The following is a 23,040-nucleotide window of genomic DNA, read 5'->3' on the forward strand; positions in this document are numbered from 1 at the left end:
TATGAATACACGTGGAAAGGAAAAAAAAAAAAAAAGGATAGAGAGAGAGAAAAAGGAACGGACGAAGAGAAAGGGAAATAAGCGGAGAATGAGGACGTAAAAAAGTGCGAGAGAGAGAAAGGGAGACGTCGCGGTAGCGGAGTAGCTGCTGGTGTATTCTACTCGGCAGTATCTGCACGTAGTTTCAGCAGCCTCCGTTCCGGCTACTGCTGCTGCAGAAACGGAAAGAAAAGTACATGGAGAACCTCCGAACGAGGTACAGAGTAGCTTTACCGTTAAAGCTAGACTTTCGAAGGTATCTACTTGCCAGATACCGCGCCGACTACGGAATAGCAGCCGAACGCAACCCTTCTCTGAATCGGAAAATGGTAAAATATTTTCAAGGCCGAACTGCCTCGTAATTACCCCTACGGGGAATCAGATCGAGCCAAGGGTGGGGGTCGCTCTCGGAACGTGTCGGTGAAAAGTACGAGAGGGAATCAAAATTTCGTACAGTTCATTTTTTTTTTTTTTGCTCTAAACTAGAAAACGGGAAAAGGTTTTCATCCGACATCGGCGGGCGCGTTTTTTTTTTTTTTTCTTTATCTTCAGATCATTTTATCGTCGGACGTGGCAGCGGGAGGGCGAGGCGGGTTACGGGTCTCGGGTGATTAAATTTGGCGGCACATCTCTGAGGCGAGAAGCGGACACCGTGGAGTACCGTAGCGAAGACGACATTCTCTGTCAACCGTTAAAGTAAGTTGGCGAGATGCGATCTAGACCGGGTGTAGGTCGGTGGGTGGCTAAACATAAGGTATATAGACGAACGAGTGGAGAGGAGACCGCGTGGAGTCGGAGGGCGACCGAGTAGACGTCGTAGCGAGGTAAAGGGGTCTCGGTCTGACAGCCTCCATCCTGCATCACAATACTTCTCCAATTTCCTGGGCAGAAGTTACGGGACACATTCCATCACAACGTCAGGGGAACAAAGCTGCCGCCTTCCTTACCTTCCCTCTCCATTCTCTCGCTCTTTCGCCATTTCTCTCTCTCTCTCGCGTTCACCTCTTTACTTTTACTCCTCTCGAACCTTCGTCCTGGTACCGAACCCTCTCGGCGCAGCCTCCCTTCTTCTCGTCTTTCTCTCCCGTTCCTCCTCTTTCGCTTACGCCGGCGTTTTCCCCTCTCGAAACTTCTTCCGCAGCTCCTCAACGGTCTTCTCAAGGTGAACGCGAAACAGTCGAGGGCAACGGTGATGGTGGTGGTGGTGGTGGAATAAGTGGTGGCGAAGAAGGGGGTAAGTCGACGAGTACCAATGACGGTACTACTTTCTCCTTCTTTTTCCTCCTTTTCTTCTTCTTCTTCTTCTGATTTTCCTCGCGGCATGCACTTAATCCGAACAACCCGTGGAGAATCAGGAGAGATCCGTGCGCGGTTCGCCGAAGCCACGTATGCGGCGGGTGTAGGTATTACCTATGTGCGAAGAAAATTGAGAATCTGCTTTCGATAATGTTGATTTGACGAGCTCCGCTCGATTTCGCTACTTACCGCTCCTCTCCGACCTCGTTAAGCTCAAGCGAAAGCTCGTTCAAGGGATCCGGTCGACCGCCCTCCGAGACCTTTTGGCTCGAACAACTATCGAGACCGGATAACATTTTCGTCGATTTTCTCTAAAAACTCGCGGCGTTCGAAAACCGAACGAGCGAGACACCTCGGCGTAGGTGCTGCGGAAATATCTTGCCCGCAGATATTCGAGTACCCGAGAATTCAAAAAACACTCACGGCTCAACAGGTTCAGATGGATCATCGCCGTTACGCGTCCGCCAAGTAGTCGAGCCCTTTCACTGGTCAGCCGCGACGCCCGGCGTGACCCCCGCCGATGTCAATCGCATGTCGCACTCGCTCCTCGGCAAAGCCACGAGATAAAGACTAGTTGAAATCAGAAGCGACGGTAACGGGGGTTTCTCTGACGTTTCTGGCGCCACTTTTAGCGACCTTGAACGGTGGCCCGGTGTGTTTTGAAGCAGTTTACGTGGCGAATGTTTCAAAACAACTCGACCGAAACATATCCGCACCGTTGTTCGCTCCAGGCCACGAAAACTGGCAACAACGAAATAGCGTGTTGCGGAGGAAAAATCGACGGTTAAATTCTCGACTTTTATCCGTCAGCGTCGACTTTGAGGAGATGAAGTTCTTTTTTCCATTTTTTAATCATTGTCAATTTCGAAAGTTCGACAAAAAATGTTTTTTCCGAAGTAGAAAATAACGACGACGTGGCAAAGATTTTAAATTTTCAAACCACTTTGATTTATCAGGCCCAGGTGGAAGATTTGGGTGGTGTTTTTTTTTTTTTTTTTGTTTCTTTTTTATTAATCAGAGGTGGGCGATGTTGTATAAAAAAATTTCGGGCGTACAAGGTGATATTACCGTTGTATAGTTAACGAAGAGTCGTTACTTTTGAGGATGTGCCTTGAAGTTGCGTACCACCAGTTAACACAGCTATAAAGAAGTACGAAGCTACCGTACGTACGTACGTACACACACGTGTATGTATACGGGTTATATACCTATCTCTACCCATTTTACTTTTAGTGGAAATTTATAAACATGGCAACGTTACTTGGGTTTATAACAAGGGTTACCCCCGCCGAGTCTAGATTGTTACCACAAAAGGGGGCAAAATCTGGTTTCTCCCTGGTAGCGACCTACACGTTCTTATTATACTATACACCCTTTGTTAGAATCTCCTAGGTACCGGTGTACGTTATACCACTTTTCCCACCTTCCCTCGTCCCTCCTATTTATCAATTTCTATTCCTCTCTCCGATTCGAGATCAGAGTGTACGAACGCGTCGATGGCCTTTTCTCCAAGATTTTCCTCCTCGAAAATTCTCCACTTCTATCTTTTTGGCATCGACGTATATAATTTCCGTTTCACTCCTACCGTTTTTTGCGTCGACTTAATTTTTCTCTTCATTTTATTTGCCACGCTCTTCGAGCGCAACGCGATGTGATTTCACGTAAAAGTCAGAGCAACATTTGACGAATGGATGAATGAGCGTTCTTTTCAACCCCCTTTTTTCTTGTAATATAATATTTGTCGCGTACAATGAATGCGAGTGTTACTTTTTCGGGGAAAATTGAAAAACGAGGAAACGAAAATTTCGTAAAATATGTTCATCGAATAAACTTTTCCGTACTTCGGGAGCAACGCCCCCGAAATTTCTCCGGAGGACGCCGATATGTGGTTATATATATGTATATTCCTATGGGATAAAAATTGACTCGTGCAATTTTTAGATTTACTTTTCGACGCGGGGTGCGGGTAAGCCGGCTCTAAGCTCTCGTTCGGGATTTTTGAAAGTCTTATCTACGTACACGTATACACGTTACGAAAATCTATTTACCCTGTCGTACGTATATATGTATATATATATGTGGATAGCTTCTGCGCATACACACTCTCGTCCGACGATATCCTAGGAGATAAACGCTGAGAAAGGCGGTTTCTTTTTATTCCGAAGCTTTTCCCTCATGCCCGTACACCCGCGTAGGTGTGGTATGTATAGCTGCCCCGCCGTACATGTGGCGAATACGCCCTTAAAGCCGCTACGCCCTACGGCGTCGTCTTCGTTAGTGTTTCTCTCTGTTTCTATACTATTCGCGTTTGCGAGTTAAGAAGAACGCTCGGTAATGCACGGGCAGCTGCATTAATTCCGCATTAGCTAACCCGCGAGAGATAGTCAGTCGGCGTGTCTGGAATCGCCCTCTTGAATACCGATGAGTGGAAAACGCGTCCATCCCACCCACCCACCCCCGCCGACCGCCGTGGTACCACGACGAAAAAGCTCGCCCCCCCCGAGAAATTCATTCTCGCGCCCCCCCCGCCCGAAAAAACGACGGACGAGGTCCCAACAATTTTTCAAACGTTAGTAAAATCCGCACCCGTTCGTCCCGTCGAAGATTTTTTTTCCTTCTCACTCTCCTATTTTCACGGAAATCGAATTGATGAAACGCCGATTGCTTAATTTTTGGAATCAGGTTCTCCCGATCTTTGGGGGAAAAAAAAAACTTTTCTCCAGCGAAGACGCGGGTCGAGCTGCACGGTAGGGGTAGAGAAAAAAAAGATGGGGGAAGGAGAGAATAAAATGGAGAAGTGAACGAGAGGATTGTAACGCATTCAATTTGCGCAGGTGTTCTTGTCGCAGCCTCGATATTCAAAAGAGCCGTTTCGCAGGGACGTAAATTTCGTTTTATTATCGATCGTTTAGTCGGTGTTCAATCCAGCCACTCTTGTATACGTACGGAGGTCCATAAACATTGTTTTTCAAATCAGCGTGTAAGACTCCTCGTTCCCCGAAGACTCGCAAGATATTTTACTTGGATAAATAAATTCAAATTTTCCAATTACCCTCAGACTCCCACCCCGCCCCCCCAATATACACGTATTCCGAAACGTTCGATAAATTTTACGAGTGCATATATTTCGGTATAACTCGAATAGGAAATACAGAGAAAAAAAAAACTTAATGAATAAATAAAGCGCGCTGGATTCCGAGTAATAAAATTATCATTTCGTCGATCGATAACAATCGAGTACAACTTAATTGGAATTAATGCTTTTCTCCATGGGTATACACGAATTGATATCTTGCATCCCGCTGATTTCGGGGCTACGTTTCTCGCAATTCATAAAAACGAAATGGGGATAAGAAAAAAAAAAAATGCTACGGCGTTAAAAAACTCGCGAGAGTCTGTTAATTTACCTAAAATTGATCGATCGTCGATTCGTTTCACTCGGTGTTATCAAAAATAATTCAATCGTCGTCTGACCAGTTAACGTTATTTCGATCTCTCTTGTTCAATTTACGCATCACCGATTGTACAAAATGTCTGTAATATTCGGGTTCGTGATTATTCTAAATTCACTGCAAATTCAAAACTCAGTTTTTCTTGCAGTAAAATTGACAACACATGAAAAAAGATTTTTCAATAAAAAATAAAAAAGATCGTTTCACGATCTCTGCGTCGTTGAATTTTCTCTATCATTATATTTGAATTTGGAAAAAAAAACGTGAAGCAGAGTACGTAGGGGTGAAATTTTTTCGACACTTAGCCCTCGACGTGAGTCGCCTAATCGCTTAGAATTAGTAAAACATAAACCTTGTCGCGAAAAGTTTTCGGGTTAATACTTCGGGGAGGGTCGTAGGCGTCGGCGGGTAGTTATATCGGAACGTGGAACATGGAAGCTATGCAAAGACGACGGAGTGAATATTTTAATGGAAGCTTGAACTTGAGATATTTCGTCGGACGCTTCGTGTACAGGTATACATTTTCGAACGCGCGCGAGAGAGAAAAACGCAGGGGGTGGGGGGGGGCGAGCTTGCGGAGGGGGATGAAGAGAAAAAGAGCGGGGGCGGTGGCACACGGGGAGGACGGGGGTCGTAGTTCGTCGGAGCGTTCATAATGAGATGTTAATGGAGAAGCCGTAAAAAACTTGAACGTCACGTCACGGTATCGACAGGTCCTTCGCAGTAGAATGTACCTGAGACGGAGATTCTTCATCGTAAGCATCATAAGCGTCGCGGTCTCCTTCCTTTCTTTCTTCCCCCGGTGGCCCCGAGGACGCTTCCTTGACACTCGCGTTTTACCTTATTATAGTTATGTGCGGCAGAAGAAAAAAAAAAAAAAAAACGACACGCTCACAAATCGAATATACATCGCGTAGTTTTCTTCCTTACATATAGCTGTCGCGTTATCGCATCGCCGTTCGCGTTTCGCTACCGGCGAAGCTGGGAAAACGCGGAAAACTATCAGAGACGTCAGAAAAATATCCGAGACATTATTCTTCATTATTTCATTCCTCTACTCGCGTTACACTCATCGAGGACTTGTTTCTTCCACATTCTGCGTTTCGTGTTTTTTTCCTAACATTTTTCGTTGTACCCTGAGTCTGAATTTTTTCGATCTGAGATTTTCTCGCGCAGACGCTACTTTCGATTCCGAACCGCGAAATCAAAGCTCGGGATAAAACCATTACCATCTCGTTTTGCTATCGACTTACTATTTTCGCCGGGGGGGGGGGGGGTAAACCGAACGGAAAAGTATACCGCGACGTCGGCTATCCAGCCGGCAATGAATTTCAACCGTCGTCGAATCTGCGAGTGTCTGTCGTTGGCAAGAAGAGGGAAAAAGGAGGAGGAGGAAAAAAAAAATTCGAAAAAAACAACAAAAAAAAGAAACGTGGTATAGCGATATACGGAAAGGAGAAATAAAATGAAAGTGCGCGGGTAGAAGACCGACGACGAAATAGCCGAAGGAAAAACAATGTCTTTTCGTTTCCCGGCGCGCTTATACTCCGCCAAAAAAAGATAGGTATGGAACGTACGATAAATAAATACACGTACACATCTCGTACGGCGGCGTAGAGCGAATAAGGTTGAGGGTGAGCCTCTGCTGACGCTCGACTATCTGTTTTGCATTCTGCGAACGGGTGGTAAATGGGTGGCGAAAGCCAAAGCGACCCGGAACTGGTCTCGCCAATTCGGTATCACATGTACAGGGTACGGCGGAGCGTACACACGTATATTTTGCGGGCGTACATATTCACCGAGAAAGAGGGACGTAGAGGGAGGCGAAGAAAGGGTGGGGCAGATAACGGATACGCGAATGCAAATTACAGTTAACCCCATCCAGCCTCTTTTTGTTCTCCGCTACCCGGATCAACCGGGGGGGAGGGATGGACGCCTTTGCTTCGCGCTGTACGGCGGGCTCTTCCGAATCTAAAAGTCTCAGGTACTCGCGTGGATCAAAAGTATCGGACGATACGTGGCAGCGAATCGCGAAGCTAGTAGTTTCCGGTTACCGTCGTCTCGTCGAAAATAATCGAGCCCCGAATCACATCCGACAATGGATTTCCAAAAAATACGTTTTCCATGGTTTCTTTTTATCCGTTTATCTCTAATTTCGGTGGTTGTGAGTCGGGTGAGGTAGGGTGGAAAACGGCGCGTTGGCATAGTCGGATGAAGTTGACGCTGAAAAAGTTTTCGTCGAGAGAAAAATACTTTGGCAAGTTCAGCGCCTCGGGTATCGGGGGGCCAGACGGTTGGGATCTTCTTTCTTTGGATCCCTCAACGTCGCCTGTGTTTATTGGTTTTAAGCGTTCTCGGTTGAACAACTTTTTGGATGGAGAGACATAACTTTCTTCAAAACTGATATAACGCGTGTATGTACGATATATATATGGATATCGTGGACACGTGGAAAAAGAATTCTTCCTAATGAAACATGTGTGTGCTGAAAAACCTTTCTTTATTTTTGCTTTTTTTTTTTTTACAGAATCTCATTTCAACGGGACGCAGGAGAGACACGTGGGGAAGATGAGGCTGCCGAGTAGATAGAAGAACTCAAAGGTCTAGAGGCGCAACATGCCTAGTCGACTCGCCCTATTTCTCCTTCACGTTCTGTACGCGCCCATTGGTGAGCAAAATCGTTCGTTTTCGATCGATCAATTGATCAATTTTTAGATTAATACCGAGAGAGTGCGATCTGCCGTTCGAGAATCAGCAGCTTCTTCGGATATCTCGGTATTTTTTCGAGCACGCGCTGTCGCGCTGCAGAATTCATCGAATATTATTGAAAAATAAAAGAGGGGGGAAGAAAAAATGTGGATTACGCTATTCCGGTTCACCGTACGGATACACGGGGGTTATATCTATACGCCCGTAAAACAAAGTGGTATAAATGTAGAGTAGGATATATCCAAGCAACGCGGTGTCAACGGCAGATACCTATAGCGGTGAACCATGCCAAATGCCTATACATATCTCCCCAGGGTTGACCAACTTCTGCAGCCGATGTTTATTCGCTCGAGCGAGTGCATTTGTCATCCGCTTAATTTATTACTTCCGGTCCTCTTGGGCCAACCGTCGCCCACCGTCGTTACCCTCGATTATATATATATACCTACCTGTAATATATACACGCGAAGTTAGTCAACCCCCCCCCCCAGGTTTCGAAGGACGCCGAAATACGATCGCATTATCATCGTCATTATCATCGTTGTTGTAATTTTTCTCATCTTTAAAATGATTATCATCCCCAGAGTCATCCCGCGTCGTTAAGATTAATCGTGGAACGTTGAGAAAATTGTCAAAAAAGACCTGATCCTTTTTTTTGGAACGTTACAAAGTTTTCTTTCGGTGGAAAATATTGAAAAGAAATCAGGTTGATGGTTTAATTATTTCAATAATCGGCAAAACGAAGAGCGTATGGACGGCGACGATGGTTGAAAAAGGATATCGCGGTGGTCGATCCGTCGGAAATATCTTCGGATCTTTTTTTTTTTCTTTATTTCATTTAACTTTTATTTTATCTTGTTTCATGTTTTTCTTCACTTCAGATTACGGTTATCGATATAATTGTTTTACGAGAATAATGAAAATGATTCACGATGCGGGCATAATAGGTCTCCAGATATTATTTGGACGAAGGCGAAGTCGGAGCGCCCGATTTGGAACGATTGTTTCACGTCTTATCTAAAGACAAGAGAGGTTTCCGGGCTAATTGTTCCGCGGCTTTTATAGCTACGTTATTAGGTACCCGGCTAGAGGTTTTCGCGCTTCGGCTCCGGAAAATACGATAATTAACTACGTCGCCTCGCAGCCGCTCGATGTACACCTCTCCTCGCGCTCGGATTTTTCGCGAAAAGTTTTTCAAGAATTTTTCAAGAAAGAACGAAAGAATTCAAATCAGAGATCGCGCCGGTTGAGGAACACTTGATTCACGCTCGAAGCATCTTGTCGTTGAAATGGGTGAAAATTTTTCACCCGCACAATTGCAATCTCACGTAATGTGCTTCCAATAGCGATATAATCATCGATTACAGCCTCTTCTTTTTCCCCTTTTATTCTCTTCCTTCCTCCCGGTAATTCACCCTCGGGAGGCCAAAAAGATGGGAAGAAGAAGAAAAAAAAAACAATCTATAAACGACAGTCACGCTCCGTGTTTTACGATTAAAATTGAGCACGACGATGAGCAGGTAGAAAAAGAAGAACACGAAGAAGAAGATGAAGAAGATTGATAAGTCAAGACTGCGTATAAGGCGAAGGTGACGCTGCGGCATTCGCGGGTGTGGGACGGAGTGTTGCGACGGTGTTGGTGGTGACGGGGTGGTATTTACTTGAGGGAGGGACTTACTTACTTATATTATAGGCGAGAGGAGCGAAGCTGTTCCTCGTTTATATCGAGTATACGGTACAGCGTTACCCGCTGCGAGAGGAACGAGGAAAGAGAATCGCGCTTCGGTCGGTCGGTTAGGAGTTTGTAAGACGAGAATCAAGATAGCGACGGCTACGAACCATCCTTCAACCTGACTAACTCTCAACAGCGTGCACGCGCGCACACACATTCAAATTCAACCCGGCACACCTACAACCGTACAATCTACGTTAGGTGGCAAACACAAACATTCTCCCTTAAAATTAGCAAACATTTTACTCACGACCTAAGCACACCACTTCATACGCAAGACCGCCGCGAGTTTCCACCGCGAGATGACGAGAAAAAAAAGAAAAAAATAAAAACCACCGAGGATTATTATAAAAAATAATATAATAAACGGCTTTCGTATACATACATATTCAGTTTGCCCGTCTCGCGGTGCAACGAACTTCTTTTTCTTTTTTTTCTTCACCATCTTTTTTTTTTTTTTTTACTCTTGCTCTTATTCCTAGCGAAATTATTCACAAGCTCCCGTGCATATAATACACCTAGTAGAAGTAAAATTGCTAAAGTTATGGTGAATAGCTGCTAACGGAATGTAAAGTCGCCCTCCGCACGTCTGACTTAATTAACGTGCATCGTTCTCCCCTTTTTTTTTTTGTTTTTGGTTTCTTTTTTTATTACCATGTATTACTCAAAAGGTCGCACGTACACGTGTGCAAGCTTGTATCGTTTTTCATCGCTCTCACGCTAATTTACTTATCCCTTGTTCTTTTTTTTTTCGTTTTTCTTTTCACCCCCATTCTTCGGATGGTCGTTGAACGAAACGAAATGAGGCGAAACGAAGTTTGAAACGTTGAGATTTTCGATTACCCGCGGTAATTGATTTGTTCGAATTCTAGTTTTTTCGTTTTTTCTATCGAGCGCGACTCGGAGCCATCGCTGAAAAAAGCTCCGCTCGTATATACATGCGAAAGGGAGGAAGAGAGAGAGAGAAAGTTGGGGAAAAGAAGCAGGCGTGCAGTAGACAGGACAGCTTATACAATCTTGCTTGTTGTCTGGCTTCGAGGGAGCCTGCAGGGCACTCTGAAACGCGTGACAACAGCAGGAGTTTTATAAACAACCGAAGAACGTAGAGCGCGGGGTGCACCTTTCGCGTGGGGTTTTCCAGAACCCCGGAAGATATGGGGATGGCAAAAGGAGAAAAATAGGTGAAACGGTACCGCCGACGGCGCCGCCGTTCGAAAGGTAGCGAAAAGAGTTAGACTCTGCGGCGGCCGCCGAGAAACTACCGAGAAAAAGAAAATGGAAAAAGAAACAGCGGAGAAAAGGACGAGCAAATGAAAAGCGAAAACTGTAAACTACCCTCGACCGACCCAAGGCCCGCACCGCGCAAAGAGAGAATCATTGAAAGAAACCCCGTTGCCCTGATATCCCTGCGCCATATAGATTATGGCGTACCATTTAATGTAGTATACGTGGATACATATATGTACGAGATATGTGTATACCTATGTACGGTTACGTTTCGACTAGCTAGATGTTGGGATATGCACGTGCATATGACGTGGGATACGCGTAGACGTATTGTGGATTTCAGCTTTGCCTTTGCCTCGATATAGGCCCGTATACATATATACATATATATACCTTTGAATTTGAGTCTAAAGCCCCGCGTTATGTGCAAAGCGATTCTACAGACACTAAGCTGGCCTTTGACTTTGACTGGCTCACTTCGCCGGCTGCTAATGTATCTGAATTTTATTTTATTTTATTTTACTTCGTTGTTTTTTTTTCTTCTTTTTTTCACCGCGAAATCCGGCCGGAAAATTCGCGATAATATTCGTTGCAACGGTGTGATCGGCACCCCCCCCCCCCCCCGTTTCCCCCCGGGGCTATTCAAATATTGAAAATAATTATCCGTTTTATCTGCTTTACATCCGCCATTTCGTCCGATTGGTCTCTCCGTCCTTGGTTTTATTGTATTTAAATTTGTTTCCCCCCAATTAGAACGATGAGATTAATGCGTCATTTGTATTGTGGGAATAACAAGCCGGGGGGGAGAAGGGGTTGTTTGCCGATGTAACGCATAGGCCATGTATTACATAATACAAATACATAACTCGCAACGTATGTAGGCATATGTATACGTATGTATTACAGGGGTACATAAATAGATATAGATATGCGGTCGGCGTGAAGGCAATGACGTAATGCAATATGTGGGGTGTCGTCTGTCGTCAGCGTCGCGTCGCGTATCGTCGAGACGCGTCCGCGATGTGAACTGTGCGGTAGCAGCGGCGGCGGTGGCGGGTGGGCTACGCGAGACCTGCGTTCCGTTGATAACGACCAACGCCGTTCATATTTTACGAGATGCTCATCAATAATTCATGCTGTGAATAATGTAGACCTGTTTCACGTTACTTTATATCATATATATATATATATATATATATATATCTGTACACACATCCACATCACACGTATTACATAACTATATGGTATTATACGTACAAAATATCCGTACACACGACACTATCCCTTGTGTCCCCGCGTACATATTTATGTACGCGTATAATGCGGATCATGTTCCAATCTCGATTTTAACTTTGATATTACAGTTGTTGGAAAAAAAAAAAAAAAACACGCTGCGAGAATTTGAGGATTTTACTTTTTAATTTTGTTTGATTCGTTGAATCAAAATTGTCAAATTCCTTTGGATTCGATACGATTGCATTTTTTTTGGGCGCTGGATGATTGAAGGTAGATGAAAATAATCGAATAGAAAAAACTTTTCTCCCGGAGCTGAGGTCGTGTGGTGAAGGGGTTGGTGGTATCCCGTAGGTTTGTATAATCTAACAATTTCGTTTATACCGGATACCACAATTTGGCCATTTTAATTCGGCGCTGAAATAAGCTGAAGATGAACGGTTATCGCTTATCACCCTTCGCGATTATAAACCACGCTACGTATACTTACGTATACTAACTCGCGACGCGCGTACGAATAATAATTTCACAGATTCCGTAGAAACTTTCAGTGTATAAAGATTTTATGCAATTCGGAAATTATTATTTTCACATAACTCTGAAGTACATAGGTTTATGTAACTCTGCGTACATAATCTTCTAGGGCGGATCGAACGAAACTGGAAATTTTTTACGACCCCCGAAAGTCAAAGATCTTCGTGCGAGGATTCGATTTTTTGTACGTCTTCCATCTAGTTTCTTTGCTGACAATGAGACTCGGTATCGGTCGATATCAGAGAAAAAAGAAGTAAAATAGAAGACGTACAAAAAAATTTTGGAATAAAAAAACACCAATATTAATGCGTACTCATTGAAAAATCATGAAAATTTTGATTTTCGGAGATTTTTTCCAAAGATACGAAACATTCGTTAATATTGAATGAATCTGGGTTCGAAAGAGTGCACATCCGGGCAGCTGACGAAGACAACTAGACGGGAGTAACGACTGAAAAATAGAAACAAAAAAAAAAAAAAAGGGAAATTACCCTGTCTAAAAATAGGAAAAAGTGGGGGAGCAAAAAAGGGAAAAAAATCTCACGTACGTGAACCGTATTTCAAACGCACTGTGGCATCGACAGTTCGTTCGTTAATCCAGTGGCGGCTTCGCGATTATTAGTTTAATCCAACTGAAACATGCTCATGCGGACCGTAGGACGCCGCGCGTCGGACCGACCAAAGGAAAAATCAGAAAAATTAGAAACGGAAAAAGGGAAGGGAAAAATCAGAAAATTACTAGAGATGATTGAGCCGGTACGAACGAGGTGATTGGTGCAGGAACGTCGAAAAGTTGAATACTATCTTTTACTTGTGTGCCGGAGTTCTGAAAAAGTACAAGTAGGTACAGACAGAAAAAGAGCGAAGGAAAAATACCGAACGAAGTAAAATAAAAGACTCGGAGAAAAAGAGAAGGACAACGGTATAAAAGTACCAACGATAGATATACAGATCTCTCTGGATAGGTGATGGGATAAGATGGTTATATACGGACTAAACTCCCTAAGGAGTTTACGAGCAAACAATAAATGATCAATATAAAGTTTAGCGAAAAGTATCTCCGCGTGTGTGTATGTGTTCACCATAATTAAACGAACGTGTATTCAACTTATAGATAGATACAACTGTGAGGGAACGATAAAACGAAAAAAGAAAAAAAATAAATAAATAGATAAAACGATAAGAACAAAGAAAGAAAGAAGAAACTTTCACCGACGTGCTAACGATGGGAATAAACTAATCAGAAGTAATTTGTAAAGTGAAAGAATCTGCAATGAAAACAACCGCGAACACAAAAAAAAAGGACATCTAATCGCTTGAAAAAAGAAAATAAAACAAACTTCCATTTTCCTATGAAAAAACGAATGCAAAAGTAAAGAAGAAGAAATGAAAAAACGAATCCAAAACGGTCAGGGTTGAGAAACAAGGCGTCAAAATGAATCGAGCTCACGCAGGATTCCGAAACCCAAAACGAAAAAAAAAAAGCAAATAGAAACAGAAAGTGAGAAAATCGGGGTACAACGGGAAGTGCGGGAGTTGCGATCGGATTCGAGGGTTAAACTCGATCCTCGGGGGGGGTGGGGGGGGGCCGAAAATGTCGTCGAAAAAGGCAGCGTACCGATAAGCGTACGTGAAACAGGCGCAATCTGCACGTCTCCGCACGTACAGGCGCGGAAGGTGCGGAAGACCGTTCGGATGACATTCGCGTGATTCTGAAATTTTTCCCTACACCGCGCGCACACCGAGGTACAGGGAGCGGCGTCGGAAACGAGTATAGAAACGGCAGGGCCACCGTGTTTGCTCATATCCAATCAACGAGGACCACCGCGCGTTGACCGGAGTCCCACGTACACCGCGAAAACCTGCCCGCCATCAACGACCCTTTCCATAACCTTCCTTCCTTCCTTTTTTTTTTTTTCTTCATCCCCTGCGGAACAACACCGTATCCACTTCGATCTTATACGCCGCACACTTGCGAAACCTGCAGCCCGCGAACGTGGACGCTACACGGACGATAACGTGAGTCGGATACGTCGATCTACGGGGTGGCCAAAAAATTCGTTTCCCCCGTGGTCCGTCCGGATTGATTTTCCAAATTTCGCTCGTTTGCCAACGTCGGAATTTTCGCCGCCAACGGAATTGATAAGAAACTGAGAAGAAAGTGAGAAATGGGGAAAAAAAAAGAGGAAGAGATTAAAAAACGAGAAAGATAGAAGGCAGGTTCGCAGGGAGTAAGTTTGGGAAAAGCGCGGCAGGACTCGCGTTCCGTACTACCCCAGTAGTTGAAGGGTGCAATTCCTAGGATGAAGGTGGGAAACCCCCCGTAGATGAGAGTAGTCTGGACTGGAGGGAATGAGGGAGAGTTTGTTTTCGTGGAATTTTCGCTCTGTCCAGACTGATTCCCCCGCGGGCTTCCGCGCGACTGTGAGTTTTAAACCACCCCTTCTTGCCGCTCCGTAGTTGGGCGCAAGGTTTGGTTGGATATCGCGGTACACGTCCGGCCGTCTCTACCGCCCTTCTCCGCGAATTAAAGTTGCAATTCCGGATAGCGAATTCTCGCGCACGTAACACTCCGTCAATTATTATTTTTTTTTTTTCCTCCAAAACGATGGGAAAAATCGTCGACCGTTTTTTCGAACCGCTAATTTTAATCGCCTTAACGAAGCTCGTGCGACGAGGATACTTTTTCCCCACGCATGTTGTTTGCTCGACGATAATAACAGCGATAATAATTATTTCCAATGTCGTAAATTGCCGGTGTTACCGTAACGTCGGTATCGTTATTATCAATATCGTTGTTATTTCCCGGCTCGCGTGGCGCACGCTGCCGAACGGTTAATCGTTACGGTTTAATGAAATGGAATTAGCCGAGGCGTTCAAGGGCCTTGCCTTAATTCCTCGTTGAGTCGAACTCCTAACTCGATTTGGCGCGAAAAGTTTTGCCCGCAGCGTAGTCGAGTCGGGAAAAGTGGTGGGACGCCGAGGAGGAGGAGGAGGAGGAGGAATAGGGGGAGGGGGAGGAGGTTGGAGGGAGAACGTCGCCGACGCGACTCTCCGTCAGGAACGTTGGGAGAACGCGCGCGCGAAAATGGGAGAGCTGCGGAGGATCCGTTGGGGGGAAAAATGGGAAAGATGCGACGGCTGAGGAGAGAGAGGGAAGGGGGAGCGGGAGCGGGGCAGGGATGAGTCTGGAGAGCGCGTGACGTCTGTTCCAGAGATCACCGAGGTATTTGTGCGATTACATTGGGATCCGGGGGATGACTGTCGCGCACCTGTCAGACCCGGAGACATCCGTAGAGGGGGAGGGAAGGGAAAAAAGAAAAAGTGAACGAAAATATTATTGCGGACCCTTGTATAAAAGATCAGAATTTAAGATGTATTATACGCGCACGTATGGGGCGTTGTTGCTTACCCGTTGTTTACCGAGAGGACAAAAAATTAATCGAGGATTATGCAATGTTCGTTAAAAGTCTACGTCCTATAAGGCTACGTCCTGTAGCTCGAACCGCGTAAAAACTATTGATTTCACGTTCACTCCGTATATCCATTTTCCGGGGGGTGAAACCCATACGGGAATCTCGTGTGATAACTTTATTTATAAATCGGACGTCGGGATAGGATGAAATTTTCATCGGATTTTTTATTGAAACGTTTCACTCATATTCGTGGAGCGTTAATATTTGAAAACTAAACTCTCCAAATTCATTCGAAAGAGGTGATGAAAATAATGACAGCTATCGTCCGCCGCCAGGGTTGACTTTCCACCGGGTGGTTCGCGTTTCCGTTTCTTCCCATCTTCGGCGTGCGACGAAACGTCGAACGAGAAATTCGCGGGCAGTTCGGAGCCATCGCTGTCGTCCGAGTGACCGACTGGCGGGGAGGAGGAAAGGGAGCGGGGGGAAGGGGGTCAGCCCGGGTCAAGAGGGTCGTCCACGCGAGGGGTCGCAGGGGGTCGAGAGAAGGTATAACGCGCTATCCGACGTCTCCCGCGGGATGTCTTTCCTCCTCTTTCGTCTCCCTCTTTTCCGTAACCTTCCTTTTTTTTTTCTCGTTTTCCTCGTTCTCGCCTCTCTACCTAGATGCTACACAGCCGCATCTCCGCGTCCTCTTGGGGCCGCCGAAGACCGACCGACGCCGGCGTCGATCACCTCGCGTACGTCTTACCTACGTCTCGGGTCCTCGCCTCGGAAACAAACTCGGGAAAATTGCTGGCGAGTCGTACACGTTTCCGAAGAAAAGACGCGAAAAATAATGACGACGATATCAACGCTGATGAATTAAAACCCGCGCCGCTACGTGTGAAAAAAAAAAGTACATTATAATTTTAACTGGGTCGCGAACCCGTCCAACTCGTACCACGTCGAATTTCACCTGCCGGATCGGTAAATTCGCGCGATCGAATCTGTCAAAGAATTTTTATCGCGCTCGACCGTTATGTCCGTAATACTATACACTCGGGTTCATAGAGCTCTCACGGTAAACGGTATACACGCTTGTATATAACTGTATAGCTTTTTATCGTGCAGGAAGTGGAAGTACGTAGAGGGAGGGCGGTGGGAGATCGGTTTAACTCACGGCGATATCAGTCTACCTGTCACACTCGACAAAGTTAATTCGGGGCGACGCGAACGGGTCGACGTAGTAGCTACTGCAACGTGTTATATATACTTAGAGAGTACGTAGAGAGAGAGTCAAGAAGGTGGAAAATTATTTGTCCAAATGTAATCGAATGAAAGATTAAAAATTACACGACTCGACCGTTTTTAGTTATTCCTATTTAGCGGAAATTGAAAATTGGTATATGGGTTTCGAATTTTTGGAAGACCTTGAGATGGAAAAAATTCTTCCAAAGAAAAAAAAAGGAATCACCGTTACGGTATCGCGTTTATGTGAAGGGGGCGATATCCGAGGAGGAGATATACTATGAATCGAATTATTGGGGAAACTTGGGTCGACTAGAGCTTTCGACTTGCAAACGACAGGTTGTTGAAATTAGGGTAAAATCGTGTACGGGATTCACATTTTTTTTTCTCTCTCTCTCTCTCTTTGCAGATACGATATCACTTTCGAGAGTTCGATAAAAACGTTTCACCCACGTTCCGATATGTACGTGTACGTCCCATGAAAAACAGACGAATAAAATAAACAGAATGAAATAATTATTATCGAACTTATTTATTCGCAGTTGTAATTCCACCGTCCTTTCGTTCAACCGGATTAGTACAACTTCCCGAGGGTGATGGGAAAAAAGAATACATCGAGAGAAAGATTCGGTAAAAAAGAAAGAGAAAAAAAAATCTCGCCGGGCAACCATATTTATACATTCGGATGAATTTATTACACGCTAAGAAAAGAATCTCGCGAATACTCGTCGAGAGATATTTTTAATCGAGTTAAAGTCTTAATTTTGTCCGTTCCGAATTAGCCACATAAATTCACCGTGCACTACGGAAGAAATATAATTCAATTTCCATTTCTGATCACGGTTTTCATTCGCTGTGAACAGAAAAAATGAAAATAAAAAAAAAGAAGAGAAGAAAATTACGAAGATTGATTTCGAACGCACAAATGTACATCGGGTGTAAATATATGTACCTGTGTAAGGACACACGGATCTTCCACGTGGAGAGGTATTTTCCTATCGGTAAATTTCTGTACGGTATCTCGCACTTTATTTCATTCTCGTACCTACCCCTCCGATATATTATAGTTACGTGAAGCGGTCCGCCCGCGACGCGCCATGAAAGTTCCCGAGGAAATATCATGCACATCGGATATCGCGTCAGCTGAAAACCGCGCCTTAAGGGACGCGCAGGAGGAGAAAGGAGGCAAAAACCAAGCGGAGAACGGAAAGAAAATTTGAAAATAAAAATCCACTTCGTGCGAAAGCTTGACATTTTTCGAATGCATTTTCGAAATTTCGTTACAACGCGAGGCAGCAGGTGAAATTTTCGTAAATCAACCCTTTTTTCGCAAATCACTTTTTATACCAGAAAAGAAAAAAAGGGGTGAAACGAGAGATGAGGAGAATCGGAGAGGCGAGAAAATCGGGTTCTTCGATCGAGGAGGACGTAAGTCGGGAGCGCGGGCATTCGCTTTATCTCGGGGGTTGCAGGAGCGCGGTATATAAGAGGGATGGAAATCTTTAAAATGTAGTTTGATTCATAGATGGGTGTTGGGCGAGCCGAAACGTGACCCGGCATTAAGTGGCGTGTAAAATATTGCGCCCGTGCAAATACCCTCGTAAAATTCAGCCGACGGTAGGTGTGTTGCCCCGCGTCCGCGTCGCCTCGCGTGCTTGCCGGGGCGTCGCGACGCGGCTCGCCGCGTCAGGTACAGACCGAAAAGCACAGCGAACAACGAACCTCCCTACGCGACGAACGAATAGAAAAATCGGCGCCGTCACACCCCTGGAAATAATCACCTCCGATGACGGGATAATTTTCAGACGATTTCCAAAGACCGGACATCGAAAAGGTGATGAGAATTTTTTTTTTTGCTCAACTATTCCTTACGAAACATTGCCAACGTTTTTGATATACTTATTTCTTTTTATCGCTCAGAATATCGACTGGATATCATTTTTTTTTTTGTCGTCTTCTACTTCTTCTGGCTTTTTACAAACGCGACTAGATGTACAATGTATGTCGTACAAAACACACGAAAAAGCTTAATTTCGTTTTCCTTACACTTTTATTCTTTCCTTCAGACTGACAACCGACCTCTGGATATACCCAGAGGAATAGTGGCAGGTATAAGATATTATACCTATACGTATATATGTATACATCGGTACACAAAGTGCTGCTGCCACCCCGATATATAATGTATTTATACGGCTATCAGATGGCACACACGTGTGCGTCGTCGTATCAAACCGTCAATCTAATTTCGATGAAAATAAATAAAAAAAAAAAAAAAAAAAGGGAAAAACTAAAAACAAATATCATTTTCTTTTTTCTTCGTTCCTTCGCGCTCTCTCTTCTGCCTTTTTTGCATCGTCGTCTTTTTCGTCGAAAGCCGAATGGAACACGACACTCGCGATAGCGACGATCCCGAATATTCCGAAGACGTAGCTTATACCACCTCTCAATTTTTTACGATCTCAATAAAACGTAGAAAAAAAAAAGGAGAACCATAGCTTCAAATTTTCAGTGAACAAACGATAGATGAGAGAAGAAAACGATCCAAGATATCCGAAGTGACGAAATGTTTGTTTGATTTTCAATATTTCAGCGACGGGGTTCGTGCCGGACTTCCTGTACCCCCTGGAGAACGTGACGATCCCGCAGGGACGGGACGCGACCTTCACCTGTGTGGTTAATAACCTGGGTGGAAACCGGGTGAGTTCTTCCTCCTCTGCGAGTGGCGATCACGGTGCAGGCTCCAAGGCCCGGGTAAATATCTGACCAAATAACGTCCACTAAGGACCCCAACTTGATCCACCTGCACTTCTCTACTCACTGCATTCTACGCGCGCCTGCTGCATCTTCAGCACTGCATTGTATAAAGAATTGAGACCAAAAAAAAAAAGAAAAAAAAAGTTAAAAAAAAAAAAACCACCCCTTCTTGAAAGAACAGATAATGATTTTGCGATCAAATTGTACAAATGCACCATCACCATCGCCGCTCCGACAGAGCATGGTCTTTTGACTTGTACGTAATATTTAATTATCGAATTGTTTCAACTGATTGAGAGATTATGGGTGTTAATTAATTTTATCATAACTGTATTGTAAAATCTATCATCTCGAAATCAGGAGATAACTAACCTTGCTATTTCGTGAGTTGTATAAATTCGGGTAAATTGCAGCACCGGGTATACGAATGGATTGTTGTTTGAAGAGATAAAAAAAAATTTCAATTACTGCATCTGGATTTTTACTGTATTCAAAAATTGGAAACGCGGTCTAGACGAAATTCTCTAGACTCAGTTAATGATGAGAACAATGAATTGAAATAAAAATATAATCAAGTTTGATCGTTTTATTTGAAAAAAAACTTCGAAAACAACATACATATTGTACCATGTGCGGGTTCGATTTACCGGACTTTATATCGACCGATACAATTATCATATGTTTTATTTCTTCATTCACATTTTTCTTGTTCTTTTTTCTCTGAATTTTGTTTCTTGGTTTCTTTTTTCAGTGAAATTTTTGATTCCATCAAAGGCTCACATCTCATGTATGAGATATCGATGAAGATTTTCCGAAAACAAAAAATAATCATTCCGTCATTTTTTCGTTCATTCAGAGTCGCATCCAAAAATCGTTCTCTAACCAACTTGCCTTCCGAATTGCTCTATTTTCGAGTGACTTTCTTTCTCTTGTTTCATTTTATTTTCTTTGAGAAAGCGATTCAGAAAACATCTCCATTCAGTTAATCTTTTTCTTATAATTTTTCTTCTAATAAAATGATAAAATTAAATGTACGCTAATTTTTTACTTTTGGATGACCATGTCTATGATTGGTTCGGATCGGCGTCTGTTACACCTATATCAAGTTTCACGTATTCCCATGGAGCACTTATGAAATTGCACGTATAACCCGGATGATATATTAGTCGATTTATGAAATTTTGAAAATTGCATATATAACTATATATTATGCACATAATATATATTATATACACAATTCCATGGCCTGCGTAGATATCCAACTACTGCAATATAATATACTAATTGCAACCGTATTTAAAAAAAAAGGAAAATTTAAACAAGGAAATCAACCAGCAAAAAAAAGTTACTTCAAAAAATTCGTGTAAATCTGGTTATGAATAAATTCAAAGTTTATCTAAAAAACAAGAGTCAAAAAAAAAGAAATCCTCAAATTCAAGAGGAATCGAAAGTACATAAAAAATCTTATTAATATGAAAATAAATCGTTCGAACGCGATTCGGGAATTACTTCCATCTTATTAACCTCCAGCACCTTATGAGGCACGGTGGCATCTGTTGCAATTCATCTGAGATTTGAATGATAAATTTTTTACTTCTTTGGCCAATAAAATCGCGACACGGTTGTTGATGAAAGAGAGAAAAAAAAGTTCGAACATTAAAATCATCTTTTTGTTTGTGGAAAAAAAAAAAAAAAAAAGAGAAATTTTTTATAGCCACGCGAAATGGGGCAGAGGTGCTTTAACTCTTCGTTACCAAAAAATGTGCAGACAGAATTACAAGCCAAGCGTCGGGCGAATCCGAGAGAAATTCCACGACCTCATTTGCGCGTTGAAACGGCAGAATTTTAGAATTGAAAACAAAAAAAAAGAGAAAAAAAAAAAAGAAAGAGAATACAAACGAATGTGAAATTTTTCGTTTTTCGCGAACGCCGGACATAAAATAATATGCGGAGTATCGTTAACGAACAGTAATTTACAACTCCGAACAAAAGTAGAAAAAAATCGTTGAAACCAATCGATGCAACGATGCACACGCATCTATGGAGGAAAAAAACCAACGGTTACGTACAGAGCGAATAAATTTCCATGTATATAGAAATGAAAAGCTCTCCTTTTGTTTCGTTACTTTTATTTTCAAATTTAATTTCCACGTCGATGACAGAGAGACAAGGCCGTAAATAAAAAAATTAACGACCCCGCGATACGCTGGATTTAAAAATGTACAAATAAAACAAGGAAGTCGCGGGTGTTGAGTAAAAATTGGTCAGTTCGATAATTAATGGTCCACGATTATCATCGTTAGCCAATTGAATAATATAAACGTGGGTATAAATAAAAATACAGTAAAAAACAGGCGGGGGGTAGAAATATATATTGTACAACGTACGATGACCAAGAATGCATAATAGCTTTTTGTAAATTTATATAGATGGCCGACGATTGATCTGATTTTGAAAATGAAAATGAAATTTGAAAGAACAAAATAATTAAAAAAAAAGTAAAAATTATATATATATAATATACATATAAGTAGGTATATTGTATAATAGATTGTGCACATATTATACATTTAATCCAAGCTTATGGAGGCTTTTTAAGCTTCGGCACGAAAATTTGATCCACATATCACGTATAATAATATATTAGTAAATGAACATTATTCAGATACCGTTAATAGGGTGGGGTCAAGAAAAAAAATTTTATTATTCTCTTAGCATGGGGGCGGAAAAAGAAAATTTTTCAAATGTGAAAAAAAATTTTTACTCGATATTTTAAGGTAGCCCACTCGTTTTTTTTTAATAAATAATTAATCAAGTGGGGTACTTCCAGCAAAATAATTTTTTTTTTGGTCAAAAATCATAGAACATATCTAAAAATTGTCGATTGTGATTGTTTTTTACTCGTTCACTGTTCAAAATTTTTTTTCCTATTATTTTTGTAATTCAAGCATAAAATGAAAAAATGACGTGCTCTTCTTTTGACTCAGAATTGAAGTTGATCGGGGAGCCCGAGCTTTGCTGGAGTCAGGTAGCCAGCAGCGTAGCGCTTTGTTGTGAGACGTCACCTTGGGGGCTGAGCAGAGGTGACGCCTCAAAACAAGACCCCTCGCTCGTGGCTACCTGACTCCAGCTAAGCTCGCACTGCCTCGTAGACCGAGAAATTCGAATATTTCGACCCATGCATGGATTGCGACGAAGCAAAGTGGGTCTACGACTAAAACCAATCGATAAGTCTTATAATTTTTCTGCTTCCAACAGCGAATAATTGATGATTAGGTACTTGATCGATTGCATAAGTAAGATGATTTTGGTTTTCAGATTTGGATTCCTGAGCTGGTTATTTTTTCCCTTCGAGATATCCTCAAATTTGTACCAAATCTCATGCGATCGATCGAGTAATCATTAGGTGGAAAAAATT

The 23,040-nt window shown here is 43.0% G+C and overlaps 1 protein-coding gene across 3 annotated transcripts in view; it reads left to right on the forward strand.

Annotated features, from left to right (window-relative positions):
* The window catches only part of LOC105686036 (lachesin-like), a 66,363-nt gene that overhangs the window by 25,354 nt on the left and 17,969 nt on the right, over positions 1-23,040 (forward strand). The window contains exons 2-3 of one of the 3 annotated variants that reach the window (XM_048656466.1): positions 7,315-7,455; positions 19,459-19,619. In XM_048656466.1, coding sequence (XP_048512423.1) covers positions 7,404-7,455; positions 19,459-19,619 — 213 coding nt within the window. In that variant the 5' untranslated portion in view covers positions 7,315-7,403. Of the gene's footprint in view, positions 1-7,314; positions 7,456-18,430; positions 18,700-19,458; positions 19,620-23,040 lie in introns of those variants that run through there. The other 2 variants (XM_048656467.1, XM_048656468.1) reach the window with 2 other exon arrangements.

Source organism: Athalia rosae, chromosome 6, assembly GCF_917208135.1.
Source record: "Athalia rosae chromosome 6, iyAthRosa1.1, whole genome shotgun sequence".
Taxonomy (NCBI): domain Eukaryota; kingdom Metazoa; phylum Arthropoda; class Insecta; order Hymenoptera; family Athaliidae; genus Athalia; species Athalia rosae.